The 18,912-nt window shown below is 42.6% G+C and overlaps 1 protein-coding gene across 1 annotated transcript; it reads left to right on the top strand.

Moving 5' to 3' along the window:
* Positions 1-1,458: 1,458 nt before the first annotated feature.
* On the top strand, positions 1,459-18,652 carry Mtnr1a (melatonin receptor 1A). Its single transcript, XM_006970866.3, has 2 exons — positions 1,459-1,689; positions 16,378-18,652. Exons 1-2 carry the CDS (start codon positions 1,497-1,499, stop codon positions 17,244-17,246), a joined length of 1,062 nt encoding a protein of 353 aa, XP_006970928.1. The 5' UTR covers positions 1,459-1,496; the 3' UTR covers positions 17,247-18,652.
* The last annotated feature ends 260 nt before the right edge of the window (positions 18,653-18,912 follow it).

Genomic DNA, 18,912 nt, shown 5'->3' with positions numbered 1-18,912 from the left:
GTTTGCCCACATTTTCCTTAAACGTGTATTTGTCATCTATTCCTCTTCTTGCTAATTTAAATGGTCGCCTTCTTAAATCTGTGTTTTATTTTTTTTTTTGTTTAGACAGCATCTCACACGTTCCAAGATTGTCCTGAATAGCAGAGCATAACCTTGAACTTCTGACCCTCTGCCTTCACTCCTGGATGCTGAGTTTACATGACTGAGTTGCCATATCCAGTACTAAGAATGGATCCTAGGATTTCACGAATACTAGAGAAGCACTCTATCAACCGAGCTATGTGTTCAGGCCCCTCTCTCCAGCATTTCATTTCTTCTTGAAATTGTTGATGAATGTACCGGCTTGCCTTAATAGCCCGTGTTGAGACAGGACTGTACACTAGGGCACTGGTTGATTGTGTTCTCAAAGTGGCATCCATCCTCCTGTCTCAGCCTCCAGGGCTGTGACTCAAGCCCCTCTGCCTCATTGGTTAATTTGTAATGTAAATTTTAATATTGCAAGATCACATTTTTCTGGTGTTTATCTTATTAAAATTTCCTTTCCCCCATTTTCTTTTGACTCTTCAAAAGAACTCTGGAGGTGCTTGGTAATTGGGCTGATACAAAATATAGTAAGAACATGGAAATTTTAAGTGTTCAGTATGAGAACATCATATGTTCCCTAGCTTGTGTAAGCCTCCCTTCCTGGGTCTCAGAAGGTTTGGGAGCTTTGTTTCTTGCTGTACAGAGGGGGCTAATCCATTCCCCAGCAACCTTACATTGTGGATCTCTATCAGCTTTTCTCACCTCATGTTCCTGTTCTCACTGATATTTTTCAAAAGAATGTTCACACCAGTCTTCTGCAAATATTTACATTTTTTTCATTTAATTCCCTGAAACCTCCAGCACAGACGTTACAATGGTGCTTTGTCAGAGCGAAAAGGTGTCCTTTTAATTTTGTTATTATTTTCGTCTTGCACATCTCTAAAGTTGATGAGTTAGAGTCTATTTCATTCCCACTCTGCCGATAGGGAATCTAGGGCATCTAGTGGCTAAGTTATCTACTTCAGTCCTGGTTAGGGTTCAAGTCCGTGCCTTGTGGCAGTCCCGCGTGCAAGGTCCAGATTCAAGGAGGGAACTGAGGCTCTTCTCGTAAAAACTTCGTGGTCTCCCTCCTCTTGACGGCTCCACCTGTCTCTCCGAGTCTCGCCGCACGGGGGCGCAGTGTGCACGCGCTGCGGGACCTTGGAGTCCAAGTGGCCCGGCAGTGGACAGCAGGTGTCAGCAGGCGGCAGCGGCCAAGTGCAGAGAGGGTGTCCGTCCACGGGGAGGGGCTGGAGCGGGCTGCATCGCCCGCAAAGCAGCCTTAAGGATGCAAAGTAGGCGCGGGAGGGCTGTGCCAAGCCATAAAAAGTGGCGGGGAGGGCGGGAGCAGAGCTGGGCACTCGAGGGGCGCGGGGCGACAGGACGATGGCCATGGCCGTGGCTGTGCTGCGGTGAGAGGCACCCAGGGGATCATGAAGGCCAATGGCAGCGCTCTGCTCAATGCCTCACAGCAGGCACCAGGCGGCGGGGAGAGTGAGCAGCCGCGGCCGTCGTGGCTGGCCTCCACACTGGCCTTCATCCTCATCTTCACCATCGTGGTGGACATCCTGGGCAACCTGCTGGTCATCCTGTCTGTGTATCGCAACAAGAAGCTTAGGAATGCAGGTAGGGGCTTCCAGCACCTCTCCCAGACCTAGCACCCGCCTGGTGGGACACCAGGAAAACTTCAGAAAGTCAGCTTCTCGGAAAGCAGACTTTGAATCATTTTTCTTCCTAGCGAATATGTGCTCCCTTCTCTTCACCCCGTCCCTCTAAGATGCCTTGTCAGAGATCATCACAAGTCTTCAGTCCCTAGAGGTGGAAAACTCTTAAATGATGTCTGTCTCCTTCAGGAGCGTCTCTTTACTCTAGCTTTCCGATTCCCGATTCCCTGGGTTGATTAGCTAGGGTACCGATTGAGTAAATTCCTCAAGACACCTTTTCAAATTACATCAACGAACTCATCAATTGTTTGGATTTGCATATAAATCAGTTTTCCCAACTTGGCTAAAATAGAAGATGCATGAGCTGCCAAAATGACAGCCACTGTTTCTGTTGTCGTCGGGTGTAGATTTTTCAGCTTTAATAGCATCCAATCGCAGGGTGGAGGGGATGGTCCTAAGAATGCTGGGGAAGGAACAAAATGACTTTTGCTCTTCAAGCCAACAAGCCTGCATTTTAAAAATGGATTTTGTATCGAGGGATGCATTCACATATAGTGTAGGACTAGACTTAATTCTGTGTTTGAGTTATAAATTGGGGTTCCCTCGAGCAATGAGGTGAACCAGTTACCCTGGGTAAGAGCAGGTCAGTCAATTCTTTATGAGCTATGCTTTTTCCCCCCACACTTTAAACGGTGCCAGGTGGCTTGGTTTTCTGTCCCTTGTTTGGAAGCAAACTTTTGGAAGAAGGGTAGAAAGGAAGCCGTTCACTTAAATATTTGCCCAAAGTGGTATTTGTGTCCTAAAGCGGGTAGCTGGTGAAAAAAACGCAAACTCAGGCAGAACATCTCTCCCACTCTGCCCTAGCTTCTGTAACCCTTCAGGCTGTGCAAAGTGTAAGCATTAGTTTGAAGACATCTAATATGACTTCCGTTTGCCTTAGAAAAATGGGGTGACTTCCTTTCATGAACGATTGGTTTAAGCGAGAATTCTGTCTTCAGGATGCAATAGCTTAGTGGCAGTGTTTGCCCCCCCCCCCCCATCGGTAAAGCCCTCAGTCTGATCTCCAGCACGGCAATCAATGAATACCTGGGAGAGCATACTCCCTCATAAACTAGGAGCCACATTCTGCAGGCTGCATGTGGCTCTGAGCACCCACACACAGAATTCTTTGGTCAGCTCAAGAGTGGGTGGGGTGTCAGACGTACCCATTTTAGAGAGAGTGATGCATGATGCTCAGAGTCTTGCAGGCTCAGTGACGGGAAGGGCTGATTCTTGGTGCTTCTGCCTGGAGCCCACCCGCTGTGTGTCACTACTGTTTGTAACTTACATGAGGAAGTCTGAATCGCACAAGATCTTTCCTGTAAAGAATGTTCACATTCCTAGTGGCTCAGGCACAGGACTTACAACTTACAGGTAGGACTTACAACTGTCCTACCGCTTTGGACTTTATTGGCTAAGCAACTCCTTGAGAGGAGAGTCTATATACTGCATTCCCAGGTTTGTACAGAAGACCTTAGGTGAGCTTTAATCCATAAAGCTTTAGAGCATCATGTTTTTATAGCTGGGCTATTTGCTCAAATACACCACCATTGAGTTCAAACCATTTGAGGCTTTAACAAAAATAGTGATTTGGATCAGAGCTAGAGATAGCTGATTCAAATCTGTTGTTAGATGATTATTAAAAGTTTTATTGATGCTAGGTGTCGTGGCACGTAACAGTGTGTGGAAGGCAGAGCCAAGTGGGTCTCTGAGTTTGAGGCCAGCCTAGTCTACATAGTGAGTTCCAGGCAAACTGGCATTATGTATGAGACTCTGTCTCAAAGCAAATGTTTTAATGACTGCTCAGTTTGTGTATTTGTTCAGTTTTTTCATTGGTTTTAAAAGTGGGAAGATCATAAATAGGCTGGAGAGATGGCTCGGTGGTCAACAGCACAGGCAGCTCTTGCAGAGGACCCGGGTTCGGTTCCCAGCACCCACATGTCAGCTCACATCCATCTGTACCTCCAATTCCAGGGGATCCTACACACTCTCCTCACCTGCATGGGCACCAGGCATGTATGTGGTGCACATACCCACATGGAGGCAAACACTAACACTCATATAATAAAAATACATAAATCTTTTCTCAAAAGGGCAATATAGAGAACAGAAAAAAAAGACAAGAATGCTAAAACACATGAACTTTCCAATAATTCTTTCCTCTGGAAATCTGGTATAATTGAAGAATTATTTTTAACCTTTTCCTTTTCTCAAGAGACTAGCTTGGCCTTTTGATATCTCTAGGAAGAAATCACCAATACTTAATTAGCTGAGGGGCTGAGCGATCACAACAGGTACCATCTTTAAGCAACCAATCAGTTGCTAAAGGTTGACTGACTATCTGCTCTTTTTCTCTCCAAGTTCTGCTAATGAGAAATGATACATCTTCAGTGGGTGTAACACAGGAGAAGGCTTCCAGAAGTTATGTTCTCACTGTGTACATTATAACCCAAGAAATCAGTTGTGGTCCAACCTTACTTTCCACATTTGTCAGACAGGGATAACGCCTACACTTTAGTCCCACACTATGCACTATGTTCTGTTGTAATTGTTGCAAGTATCAGGTGAAATGATGCCTATGAAAATACTTTGAAAAAGATGGAGAAATTAATGACATTTGGACTTTATTGTTTGGGTGGTTTTTTTTCTTTTTGGTTTGCTAAAAGGCAGCTTTGCAGGCTCTGGCGTGGTGCATTTTTCTTTATGTACATTATACTGAAATAAAACTTTTCCTAAAACAATGCAACGGCATCCTGCCTGCTCAAAATTCAGTTATCCGGCAAGGAAAGCTGTATAGGATATGCACAAAGGGGGAAGATTAACAAAATGGTAGGCTTCCATGCATAGACAGTTGGGCTCTATAGAACGCAGGATTCTACAAAGTTGTCTTGCTGGGGCCTGGGTGCCCAGGATTACAAGCAACAAATTAGGGGAACATGGTTGGCACTGTTCTGTGGCCCCAATGAGTCTTTGGAAGCCACCTACCCTACTCTAAGTTCCAAGTCCCCTGGAATTCGATGAGAAGCTGACAGAGTGGTAATTGAGGGAGCAAGAAAAGGATTTAAGGGCAAGATAGACAATGGGGAATGAATTTCATGGTGATAGGGTGAAAACATGTACAGTTAGCTCGACATATCTCAGTATCATGTATCCTGAGATTCAACTAACGGAGGGTCAGAGACATTGGACAAGTGTGGTTTTTGTAACTTCTCCACAAACAGCACAGTGTAAGAAATGTTATATAGAATTTACAATTTGGGTTTGCTTTAATTTTCTGGGCTGGGTCTTAAGTGGTAGGCTTCAGTGATCCTCCCATCTCCACAGAGTAGCTGGGATGTCAGGCATGTGTCATAGTGTCTGCTCAGTCAACAACTGCTATTCTAGATAACATAAATAATATGATGTAAAGGGCACAAGAAATGTGCATAGTTTTTAATGCAGATGTCATGTCATCTGATTGTAGGGACCTGAGCATCTTTGGAGCTGGGTACCACAGGGTCCCTGGAACCAATCTACTGTGATTATCAAGGTGTAGCTGTATAGTCAGCCATGTGTAGCTCCTCATCAGTCAAATGCTCCTGTGTGGGGACAGTGGTGTCAGGTAATATGGAAGTGGAAGCTGCTAGAGCGAATGGCCCAGAGTCTGTACTCCAAGGTTTTCACTGTGTTTATAGATAACACCTCTTCTGTGGGGAAGATCAGTCAGGCGCTTGCCAGTTCTAAAGTCCTTTGATTTCCCCAATTACATCTTTGGTGAAGACAGCCAACTTATCATAAGTCAGCAGGTTGCCATCTCATACCTGCCTCTCTCTTCTGGGGAAAATGGCCCCACGATGACATCTGCTCTCCCTTTCAAGGAACATTTATGAGTTTTAAAAATCCCTCATGCAGTTTTCCCTACTTGAGAGAGGATAAAGTAGCTGACCACAGAGAATCATTTAAGTTCTCCTTTGGTGGAATGCTGTCTGGATAAGAAACTATGGGTGAAGTTTGGCAAGATGGGTTAGGGGCTCTGGTGATGAATGAGCCAAGTAAGGGGTGTGTATGAAGAACCAACTCTTTTTACTTAGCCAGCTTTGCTGATTTTGGATGGACCAAGGAGAGAAATCAGAATTGTCATGACTCCATTAAGATGTGTTCACTGGAGAGGAACAGCCGTAGTCAGCAGCCAGCCTGGCTATTCAGTTTATAACAATACTCAAGGAGAAAACAGCAGAGTTGAAGTTCATGTAGTGAGCACATGGCCCACAGCTGTTTCCCAGGAATAGTGAAAATTAGAGCTTTACTCATGAGAAGGATTTGAAAAATAGAGAACCAGGTGTTGCCTCCTGCTGCATCGACTCAGCACATCTGTTTTAAGGTCACAAGAGTGGCTTGTCAGGTGGTTTATAGCAATTTGAACACCAATGCTCTGTGATGTCTGAAAAGAATACTAGACAAGAGAATAAAATATACACACCAGATAACTGAAAAAAAATCTCAAGAGGAATTTATTTTAAAATAGTAGGTATCTGGGACGATGTCTTTAAATCATCTTATGTTTTCAGAAATATTTTCCACAAAAATGAATTTTACTTCTTGCATTTTCTCACTGTGAATGTTATGATGGACATCAATTATGAGAGAATCAGAGTATTAGTAAAATACAGCTTCTGGGATAAATTGAAAGCAGCGGGCTGATCTGGTTTTTCAATATATCATTAATCTAAATTTGTGGTAAAACTTTGCTCTCTTATTGTCTTGACCTATAATTGATTAACAAAAATTGGTGATCATTGTTGATTGATTATTTCTGCTTACAATAAAATAATGTATTGTATCTATATCCAACCAATGCCAACAATGATATGAATTAGTTTCCCAGACCAACAGTGCAGGAATTTTAGAAACTTTATAGATGGATTTGTGTTAGGAACATTTCTAAGCTTGAGAAAAATTTAACCAGGTAATTGATAAAACTGTGTTTTCTGTTACACTTTTCACAGTATAGCATATATGGTTTGGTTTCTGCTTATTTTCTTATGTAGAAAGTCTGACCTAACACTCCATAGCTAAGTGCATAGTATAGTGCAATCTGCAATTCAGCCTAGGGCAATGCAAGGAGCCCAGGGATTAAAGTCAGAGGATCCAAGTTGAGTCTCATGACTACTTTGGTGTGTAGTATGTCTGGGAGATGAGGTACTCAATTCCTCTGTTGAGTCAATGAGGTTAAGACTATAATATCAAGGCATACCCTAGGAAGATGAAGTTGGGGTCTGCCTCACAATCTACTTGCCCACAAGCCTGTCTGTCTACCTAGTCATCCATCTATTTATCTGTTGTTTTGAACTTATATACAAATAATGGTATTATTGTATTTCTATAATGCACTCAATGATTAATTCTATTTAGTTTGCTTTTTTTTTGATTTTTCTTTATTAAGAATTTTTTTTATTCACTTTATATACCAACCACAGATCCTCCTCTCATCCAGTCCTTGGTGACTTTGTCCCATGTTTTAGGCAGCTCAATCAGGGCAGCACTATCTTCCTCATTTCATGGCAAACAGGAACAAAGGAGATAGTATGTCAGAAAAGGGCCATAGATAACATATCCCTAGGGTCCTGTAACCCAGTGACCTGCACTGTCTAGCCAAGCTTCAACTCCTAATGTTTCCACAGCCTCCCCAAATACTACCTGGAGACAAATGTTTACCACACATGAGCCTGTGGGGACTCCTCTTATCCAAACTCTGGCTCACATGAAGCCTGTGTTCCCTATACATTGTTTGTTGGGTGTCTTTTCATTTTTAAAGCCCTTTCCAGAGGGACATCCATCATCCTTCAACATGGAACAGGCCCTTCCTGCCCCAATGCTCCCACAGACTCTGCCATGATAGTAACTTCCGTGTAGCAGTTTTTATCAGTGGTTGATGCTATAGCCATCTCTGTGTGTGTCTCTGCCCTTCCCTCAACACTGGGAGCTCCTGGATGGGCATGAAGGGAATGGTAATGCTAGATGATAATGGAGGGTCTACAAGATTAAGAGTAGGAATGAAGACGATAATAAGGTAGAGATGTTACTCATGCAATTTCTTTGGTATTATAACTTATCATATATGTATTATAATCATTACAAACTAAATATATATGTGTATCTCTCTCTCGTGTGTGTGTGTGTGTGTGTGTGTGTGTGTGTGTGTGTGTGTGTGTGTGTGTATGTGTAACCAAATATTCCAGATTGTGAGAGGCTGGACAGATAGCTCAGCAGTTAAGAGCATGGACTGACCTTGCAGAGGACTTAAGTTCAACGCCAAGTATCCATGTTGGATGGCTCACAACCACCTGTAACTCTAGTTCCAGGAGATTTTAATCCTTCTTCTGGCCTACACAGACACCTGTACTCATGTCCAAACCTGCACAGATACACACACACGTACACATAATTAAAAGCAAAATACATATTTTATTAAGTTTCAGGATGTGTAAATCTGGATTTCTTAACTATAGCTGGAGTATAAAATCCACAACACTATCTAAACTAAAGATTTTTTTTCAATAAATCTGTTTCAGAAAATACCTGGATTTCTTAACTATAGGTGGAGTATATAATCCACAACACTATCTAAAATAAAGGTTTTTTTCAATAAATCTGTTTCAAAAAATACCTAGAATTCTTCAAAGGATTCTGTATAATCACTAGGTTTTACTATTAAGAGAAAGAATGGCCAGGCAGTGGTGGCGCACGCCTTTAATCCTAGCACTCGGGAGGCAGAGCCAGTTGGATCTCTGTGAGTTCAAGGCCAACTTTAGGCTTTGGTCCATAAAGTTGCTACATTAACCTTTTCCCATCGACCCTCTGTACATTGCGATAAGACGAAGAGAACGAGTTTCTGCCTGAGTGCTCTCTTCAGAATGCTGGTAGAAGAAGCCCTGGCCCTCCGTCCTGGTCTTCACATCTGCTTACTCTCCTTTCTTTATAGGCCTTACCCAGTTGTTGCTAATGCCTGTCTCAGATCCCCTTTGCCATGAAGCCCCGTTTCTCTCTGAAATTTCTGAGGCCCCCACACTCCCTGTAGGCTCACAGAGGTCTGGTTCTCCGGTGACTGCCCTTAGTGACCAGTGGCTGATACAGGGAGACAGAAAGCCTGGTCTGCAGCAACGGCAATGCTGGGGATGGACTTATGCCCGGAGGATCCTAGTTGTAGACTAAGCTAAGCCCGGCTCCACTGGAGTTCCCATCCTTGCTCACTCTCCCTTGCCTAACTCTGCTCTCCTTGCCGGCTTAGAGTTCCTCCTGCCAAGCCCCGGCGTGACCAGGAGAGCCAGTTCTCTGGCTTGAGTTTCCTCCCTAGGAAACTTCTCCTAATGACCTGCGGTGGTTTTCTAAGGAAGCCGCTGGCTTCTTGGTAGAAAAATGAGAAACTGCTTACTTTAGTCTCGCCCATAAACTAATCAAGCTGAGTAGGGAGAAAGATTAATTCTAAATGTTCTTGACATGGCTCTTTAATCCTTTTATCCTCATTTGGAGTGGCCATCTACGCTCCCTTCAGCAAAGCAACACATAACCACACACAATCACATGGAAGCTATGACCCTCTAAAACAATGAGATCCAGGACCCTGCCTGAGGCTCCTACGAACACAGAACTTAGTACACAGCAGTTGCTCAGGAATGGTTTTCTGGATAGAGTACTGTACTCTGAGTCTCTAAGTGGCACCCACACAGTAGAAATCAGTGGCTCTCCTGTGTTTATCTACCAAGGTACTGTTTTTTCTCAATGGGCCAATTCCTATTTACTTCCTCTTTCAGCCTGGATCTTAACTGTGAAGAAAGCAAGACCACAGACCCATTGATGACTGCTCACACAGATTTTCTTTTGATGAACATCTGAACTTCGGCAAATTCATAGATTCAGATTCAAGAGGCCAGGTTTACGGAAAGATCTGTTTTAAAGCTATTGTGTCTAGCCAATTCCGCATGGATGAATGTTAGTGGTGTGACAAGAGAAAGCAGAGATGCGGAGGGGGATTAAGGAATATTCTTTGAACTGTGCAAGGGAACATAAAAAGCAATCTGCTTTTTCTTTTTTGTGTACATCAAATCCCAGGGGCAGTATCTGATGTTCCTGGACTGAAAAAGTCTGATTGCTTTAGAAAAGTATCTTCTCAGAGACTACCGGCAGTGTGCACCCCAAGTTTGAAGACAGGCGTCCCCCTAGATTCATATCCTGGTGTTGTCAGTTGCTGGGGATTTGAACTCATGTCTTCATGAGTGCACAGTAAGTGCCCTTACCCACTGAGCTATCTCTTCATCCTATAAATGAAGTCTTTACACGAGTCTTTCACTCTGACACATCATCAAAAATTTAAGGGTCAATCATATTCTACCTTACACTGTAGGAATACCATGAGAATTTCTCCAAATGAATATTCAATTCAGTCAACACACAGACAGCTCAAGGCAGGTAAGTATCCTTTCCAGTTGTATGCATAAACAACTCAAATTAGCTGCAATAATTTGGGTAATATTCAGCACTCTTTCCTATCCCATTCTCCAAGACTAAACCCTCAATGTGGTTGTCATAAATTTGTAACTCTCTGGAAGAATAAGTGTTTGGATATCTCAACCGGGGGGGGGGAAGGAAAAAACAAACAAACAAACAAACAAAAAACTAAAAGCTTCTCTTGTCTGCAACACTATTAAATTTCACTGAAAGTTTCTAAGATACCATACCTCCACTGTAGTCAACTTGTTTGGCCAACCTAATTGAGAGGTGAGAAAAAAATGTAGGTACCTATCAAGAACTGACTTTCCAGAGCAGACTAAGTGAACTGAACAGTCCACACAGAGTTCTGTGCATGTACCAGCATATCTTTAAGAAATACCCATTGATTGCCTCTCTAATGGTCTAGAGCCTGTGTGTTTCTGTTGAAGAAGGCGGGGTCTCTCTGCCAGCCTAAACACAGTTAGAAAAGGGGGAATAGTCAGTACAGCTAGTCTTCAGTCAGGGTTTACCTGTATATCCTTTTGATCCATGTCTCATTTGCATCAACAATTATTAAGTAATGCATAAATTTCCTCACTCAACAAGCAAGTTAGGCGGGTGGCACAATGACCTGTAAATCCACAACTTAAAAATGAATTGTACTGAATCTGATCAGATTTTATTTTCTTCCATTCTTTCTCTCTGTATATATATGTGTGTGTGTGTGTGTATTTTGGTTTTTTGAGACAGGGTTTCTCCATGTAGTTTTGGTGCCTGTCCTCTGCAGTGTCAGAGTGATGACTTCTTCTTTGAAGCAACAGAGACAAATGAGCCCTAAGAATCTGGTCCACAACAGGACTCTTAAAAACTCTCCCAGAGCTGACTTCACGGAGGAACTACATCAGTGTCTAACAAACCGCTTTAAACTCACAAGCATGAAAAGTACAGTGGACACCTTGTTCTCACCTTTTGTGTCATGTAAAAAATTCTTTTGTGAGTCATGCTAACCCATGCTGTACGGGGAAGGGAATTCTGGGAACATGTGACTCAACATAGCACTAAAATAGTAGTCCCCCTCATGGCACCCTGACAAGTAGATATTTTAGTCAAAGGACAACTTCGTAATAAAGGAGTCACCAAAATGATGCCTCTGTATGACAAAATGGGACCGCTCTTCAGAAAATTGGAACCTACCAACCCTCTTTTCCTAAGACAGCCATATCTTTATCCATCTTTACATGACTTTTATTAATTTCTAATCGAATCACAGTCCCCATTCATACCCTACAGTTTAATTACTGAAATACAGGCTTCACTGCTGCCACACATTGGACGGCAGGCCAATAGCTAAGGGAAAGAGAAACCAATGGTTAATAGGGTCACAACCGAACCATGGTGAACAAGAAATATTCGTAATCACTTTAGTGTTCATCTCTGCAGCTGGTCACATGACCATTATGAATATTTTTAAATACTTTTCTTTCCCCACTTTCTTTTCCCTCCACACATCATGGTTCCTTGCCTGTTCAGGTAGCTCATATACTCATTTCTAAATCTCTAGGACATTGACATACCTGCCTGATTTGTTCTATTTTATATCCCCATTGGCTTTATTCATGAAATATGGGAGTACTGCAACTTCCTAGCATTTCTTGCCCTTGAGATATGTACTTTATGGGTCTTGTGTGTAATGATAATCTGTCTTCCTTATCGATAATCAAGACAGATTACAGGAATAGCCCCCTCCCATTGATTCACTGAAATAAGGAGCTCAAAGTATATCAATGTCACCCTCAACATTCAGTTTAATGAAACCACGGGCTCCCGAGCTGGTGAAAGAGTTTCTTCTTTGGAACTAAGCTTTTAGGCTCTCAAGGCTGTCCAGGCCTCTGACGTTGCGGCACGATGTTCTGGTCTATACAGGTGTTGGGCCAGACTGATATCTCAAGACACATGTGGCCCACGGACTGCAAGATGGCAGGGTGGACATGCCTGGAAGTCCAAAGGAGCCTAAAGTTGTAAGGGCAGAGGGAGGCAGGAAGCAAATAGTTTGGTAAGGAGTCACTGGTGTGATTGTGAGAGTAAAAACTAAAACATCCACCATGGACCAGTGAATCTTTGGGATGAGGTTAATAATACTATTGACTAATCATAGATTTGACACTCATATCCCACCCTGGGGTATCCCATCCACAGGGTGACCCAATCAATTTTTAAATGAATCTTCAAAACCAATGTTCTAAGGTGGGAAACATAACAAGCCCAGTGAATTCCAAGAGCATGTCCCTATTACTGTACAATGAATTCCTTAGTTAGAAGCATGCCTTGAGAAATCCCATCACAGTGGACACAGCATCCTATAAGGGAATACCATTCATTGTCTAGGATTCACTTTTATTCAAGTCAGAACAAAGTATCCCATATGCCTGTACTCCCAGGGAGAAGACCAGAGACAGCTCATCAAGGTTGGGGAAGGAGGGGTATTGGATTCAACTAGACAGATTTTGCCCTCTCCAAAGGCAGATATTTGCATGCTTCTTTGTAAACCTGGTTTTCCTCCGTTTCTAGACTCTGCTCCCAGAGTGTGTGGATTCCTCGTATTTGTGTCTCAAACAGCATCCCCAGGGACTTTTCCTGGTTTTGAGCATGTAAATTACAGTGTTACCTCCAGATATTTGACACAAAGTAAGCTTTGTAATGAAAGTTTCTTGAACTGCAATTAAGGAAAGAAGATGAAAAGCAGTTATGACGTAAGAAATGTGCTGAAAGTTTTCAGAAAAAAAATTGTTATAAAAGTAAATTCTTTGTGTGCCTGTTTGTGGTGCATGCATATCTATGTTTCTGTATGTTACATTTGTGTATGCATACGCATGCATGCGTGTACATGTATGTATAAATGTACAGTACATGCCTGTGCATGTGTGTGTATAGGCCACACGTAGACATTGGAGATCTGTATCAGTTACTCTCCATCTTTGTTTTTGGGTCACAATCTCCCAGTGAACCCAGAGCTCACCGACTTGCCTAGAATGGTTCGCTAATAATTCGGGGATTCTGTATCTCCACCGCTCCAGCATCAGGACTGTGGGTGTGTGTAGCCATGCCTGGCATTTTACAGGAGTGAATTAACTCGAGTCTTCATGCCTGTGCAGAAGTCACAGCGCCCTCTGCCCCATCTCCCCAGGTTCTTTATAAGTCAGTTCTTGAAAACGCTGGTGATGAGTCCAAACTAAAGGTTCCATGGTAAATTATTTTTCCCCACCGATAATTTTAGATGACAAGGGAAATAGTTAAATTCTGGAGTCAGCCCATTTTCGCTCGAAACATTTAGTGGTTTGAAATGATGTTTAATGTACGAAACCCAGCTACACACTGACGTAACATCCAAACAGTACATTTAAACCCAGAATGGTATGTGGTAAAATGGCTTAGTGTAGACTTATTTTTAAAGAGCTTAAAATTCAAACCACAGACAACATCATAGTTGCGTTTCTGTGTGTGTGTATGTGTGTGTGTGTGTGTGTGTGGCTTTGATCCTTCATGTCTTTTACAACAATTGTGCTTTATTAGTATTCAATTAACTACATTAATTAAATCATTGGTTTAATTTTCTTTGGATTAATCTCATTTTACAAATGTTTGGGGAACAATTAAGCCAGAGAGTCTATGTAGATGTGTTTATCAGGTGGCTTTGTCCTCTCCTGCTGTAATGTTCACATGTGTTATGTTTAGGGGATTTGGGGAGGAAGAGTTTTCTCTCTCTCTGTCTCTCTCTCTGTCTCTGTCTCTCTCTCTCTCTCTCTCTCTCTCTCTCTCTCTCTCTTCTTTGCTTCCTTCCTTCCTCCCTCCCTCCCTCCCTCCCTCCGTCCCTTCCTTCCTTCCTTCCTTCCCTCCTTCCTTCCTTCTTTCCTTCCATTTAAGAACACAACTAGGTAATAGTACTATATCATTTGGTCATAATTATTGACATTTTAAGGCCATATATTCTTCTGAGGGGTTGGAGGTAGGCATAGTACATGTATGTTGGTGTGTGCATATATTTGGGGAGCACACATGTGTGCATGATTGTGGAGGTAAAAGGTTGATGTTGAGCATCTTCTTCCAATGTTTTCCACCTTAGTTTTTGAAACAAGGTTTCTTCTGATCCTGGAGCTCATCTATTGTCTAAAATGAGTGCTCAATGAGCTCTGGGACCCACCTACCTCTGTCTTCCCATCACTGTGATTACAGTTGTGACAATAGATGAGCTCCAGGATCAGGAGAAATCTTGTTTCAAAAACTAAGGAGGAAAACATTGGAAGAAGATGCTCAACACCAACCTTTTACCTCCACAAACAGGCACGCTGGGGATCCAAAGTTAAGTCCTTCTGCTTGTGTGTCAAACATTTTTACCATCTGGGACATTTTCCTAGCCCCTGAGGTCATGTACTCCATTTTCAACTCTGTGTCATTCCACATAGGTTAGCATTCTACTCCTCTCTATAGATAGATAGCAAACTTGCTCTTGATTCTGTTACAGTTTTGTTTTCCTGTCTGTTCTTACTCAGTCCCCCAGAACTCTTTATATGCATTTGCTAAACTCTTATTAAATGGAATATATAATAACCTATTCCAAATTAGATGGGATATAAATAAAATAATTTTGGCATCTTCAAAGGGGAAACTGCTTATCTCTGGTTGGGCAAATAAGAAAAGGATGTGGGCATATCCATTTAGGATGGACTTGAAAAAAAAATAAAATTGTCAAAACTGGATTGAGGAGCAAATCAAAAGAGAAGGGATATTAAGAAATCAAGCTTTTTTTTTAAAGCCACAAAAAAATAAAAGATTATATTGGTAGAACATCTCATACAATTTAGCTAGATAAGTTCTTTTTCTATACACTGAAAATGTGTTCCATTATCAAATTAGTAGAAGATTACCACTGATTCAGAATATGTGGGGCTTAATATTCTAATTTGGTTATTCATAAATACAGGAGAATGCCTTCCTTTCCTTTTGGTTTGAGGGAGGGAGTTGCAGAGCATTACCAATTTTCATATGAGTTGCAGACAGTGCACAGTGCTTGGCATACATTGCCTCATCTGAGGCTCACTTGACACTAGCAAGGAGATACTTTCCAACATCTCTGTATCATAGGAGAAGGAATGGAACATTGCCAAAGTGAAATGTCTTGATCCAGTTCCATACCTAGTCCGAGATGACACCATCTTCAAATCCAGACACTGATGGTGGAGCCCTTTTCTCTTAAGACAAAGATATATAGCCCCCCAACACCAGAAGCTAGAAGCCCCTTTTTAGCTTTGGAAGAACCAGAGAGATCAGAGATCTGGAATTGAAGGAATTCATGGCAGACTTGAGAAGTAAGGTGATGTCAGACTTCGCAGGTGAGACCCCCCCAAACAGAAGACGGCATGAATGTGTTATGATCTTGAGACTGGTCACAAGAAGAGAGCATAGTCTGAAATTCCATGCTTTGGAAAATGGAATGGTCTGGAATGCAGACATTCAGAAAGTGGACGTGACTCAACAAGGGCCACATTGAAGCTTATTGGTGGCATTTATTCCATTTATCACGTGGCATTCCTGCCACATGGTTTCAGGTCACCCACGTTTCGGAAAGAGCTTATCCTGTCTCTCCCCTGCCTCCCGGGACTGTCTGTCTCTTCCTCCTTCCTTCCTTCCCCCTTCCTTTCTTTAGCAATATGGAAGAATATATGCTGTGTGAGAATATATATTAGCATGTCTCTATGCATGTATGCATGTGTAAGTTCATGGGTGTGAGGCTGGGGGTTGACATTGATGTCTTCTTCAGTCCTTCTACAACTTCATTTTTTTTTTTTTTTTTTTTTTTTTGGAGGCAGGCTCTCTCAATCGAACCCGGAGCTTGCCGCTATTACTAATCTGGCTAGCCAGCTTGCTCTGGGGATCCCATGTCTCCACCTCCCTTGCATGGGACTATAGGCAGGTATCCAAACCCACAGGGCTTTTAGATGGGTACTGAGAATCCAAAATACAGTTCTCAAGCTTGCACGGCAGGTTATACTGGCTATCTTTCCAATGCCCCTTTCTTTAACATATGTTTAAAGATGCAATGCATGTAATACTGGTGTTAACCTGTGTTTTATACCTCTCTCCCTCTTAGGAAATATGTTTGTGGTGAGCTTAGCTGTTGCAGACCTCGTGGTGGCTATTTACCCATATCCCTTGGTGCTGACATCCATATTTAACAATGGCTGGAATCTGGGATCTCTGCACTGTCAAATCAGTGCGTTTCTGATGGGGTTGAGTGTCATCGGCTCGATATTCAACATCACCGGGATCGCCATTAACCGCTACTGCTACATTTGCCACAGTCTCAAGTACGACAAATTCTACAGTAACAAGAACTCCCTCTGCTACGTGTTCCTGATATGGGTGCTGACGCTCGTAGCCATCATGCCCAACCTGCAAACCGGAACTCTCCAGTACGATCCCCGGATCTACTCCTGTACCTTCACCCAGTCTGTCAGCTCGGTGTACACGATAGCGGTGGTGGTTTTCCATTTCATCGTGCCCATGATTGTCGTCATCTTCTGCTACTTACGCATCTGGATCCTGGTTCTTCAGGTCAGACGGAGGGTGAAACCTGACAACAAGCCCAAACTGAAGCCACAGGACTTCAGGAACTTCGTCACCATGTTCGTCGTGTTCGTGCTCTTTGCCATTTGCTGGGCTCCACTCAACTTCATAGGGCTCATTGTGGCCTCAGACCCTGCCACCATGGTCCCCAGAATCCCAGAGTGGCTCTTCGTGGCTAGTTACTACATGGCATATTTCAACAGCTGCCTCAATGCGATTATATATGGACTACTGAACCAGAATTTCAGAAAGGAATACAAAAGAATTATCGTCTCCCTGTGCACAGGCAAGATGTTCTTCGTGGACAGCTCAAACGATGAGGCAGATAAGATTAAATGTAAGCCCGCTCCCCTAATAGCCAAGAACAACTTAATAAAAGTGGACTCTGTTTAAAAAAGCCAGTGGTGCTAGCAAATTACCCGCACTGGTTGGGGTCTTACCGCTTTCTGCATCGGCTTTCTCTTGCCTAGAAATCAGCATAGTCCAACTTGAAGCTCTTTAGGGTTGCCTCTGTGTTGCCGGAACTGAGCCACTGTGTGCTTTATAACCAGATCTCTAGTTCTGTCTATGAAGGGGAATACTGAACATGTACAGCCTCTTGTTAAATGAACCAGTGGAGGAGGTTGAAGTACAGTGTGAAATGAATTCAAGACAAGAGAGACTTGTGGGAACCTTTCTTTTATTGGAATCATGCGACACAAGTGTAGTACAGGCATTCCTCCTTACCTATGATTGAACTGAAATATTCACAAAAACTTCACCTGTGTCGAATATGGACACATTTCTTTTTCATGTCATTATCCCCTAAACAATACAGTATAGCCTTTACAATATACTGAGTGTTACATGTAACCCAGCAATGATTTAAAGTATTGTATGTGTAAGGGACATGGGTCAGTTCTATACAAATACTGCCTCGGTTTTCTCTAACTTATCTGAGCATCTTCAGGTTTCCATGTGCTTGGTGTTGGGGATCCTGGAAGTAGTCACAGTAGGACAACGATCATTTTTTTTTCTCCTCACATCTTCAGAAAGATCCCTCGCAGAGAAAGGGTTAGTTTGTTTTATTTGTAAATGAGCGAGGGGCACACAAAGAGAAAGTGAGAGGAAAGACTCTTATTAAAGAGTGGAAAGCTGAAAACGAATCTACAAGTGAGTCCATGGCAATAACAACCACCATAGTCACGAGCACACACCATTCGGTGGGCAGTTTCACAAAACTGGGCATCTCTACCTATAATCCAAATATTGTCCACCCTGCACCATGCCGCAGGGGCCAGCAGACCAAGAACTGCTCTACCATAAAGATTTTTATTCAGATGTCGTTATTGTGATGTTTGAAGGCACTAGCTAAGTGCAAAGCTTTGTTCAACTTTATTAGGCATTTGACCTAGGGTTTTGTCACTGCTTTGGATTTCTGTTGACTGGCTGGATTATCTACATAGTTCATTGAAAAATGAAGGGTTCAGGAGAACTTGGGCACAGTACAGCCAGTGCTCTAGGTTGATGATCTGATTGCATAAGTAAGTAATTGACACCCAATAGCTCTCACTTGACAGAAAGTGCAGAACCAAGACTCTTCAGTCGTTCACTCCCATATTTGTTTGTCTTAGAGTGAAAACCAAACAAAAACAAACCACGCCTGACAGAGCTCTGGTGTGATAAGTGCTGCCTATTCTTTATCCCAGATGTCTGCTAGGAACTACTGTGGTGTTACAGACAATGCTTTGCTACAAATTGCAGGTATGTTTTCCTTCGTTTTAAAGACCTATAACAAAAACTGTTACATAAAGCATAAGTTGATGGCTGTGAACACACACACACACATACACACACACACACACACACACACACACACACACACACACACAGGCACGCACGTACGCATGCACGCACGCACACAGGCACGCAAGGAGTAAATTATATTTTGATAAATTTGCTGCTATCTGTCTATCTACATAGAATTTCTCTGGGAAAGTTAGAGATTATAGTGTAAGACTCTTCTGATGGGGCTTTTCCTCAGGCAAGTTTAAGAACTAATCTAATAATGTTGGAGGCA

Source organism: Peromyscus maniculatus, chromosome 17 (assembly GCF_049852395.1).
Source record: "Peromyscus maniculatus bairdii isolate BWxNUB_F1_BW_parent chromosome 17, HU_Pman_BW_mat_3.1, whole genome shotgun sequence".
NCBI classification, from domain to species: domain Eukaryota; kingdom Metazoa; phylum Chordata; class Mammalia; order Rodentia; family Cricetidae; genus Peromyscus; species Peromyscus maniculatus.
Note: the sequence above shows the minus strand (reverse complement) of the source record. Positions and strands in the feature narration are given on the sequence as shown.

Bases quoted from the DNA above. Each gene is read 5' to 3' on its own strand.
- Mtnr1a (XM_006970866.3), top strand. From the start codon at position 1,497: ATGAAGGCCAATGGCAGCGCTCTGCTCAATGCCTCACAGCAGGCACCA. The intron at 1,690-16,377 runs GTAGGGGCTTCC...TCTCCCTCTTAG, and splicing joins CAAGAAGCTTAGGAATGCAG to GAAATATGTTTGTGGTGAGC.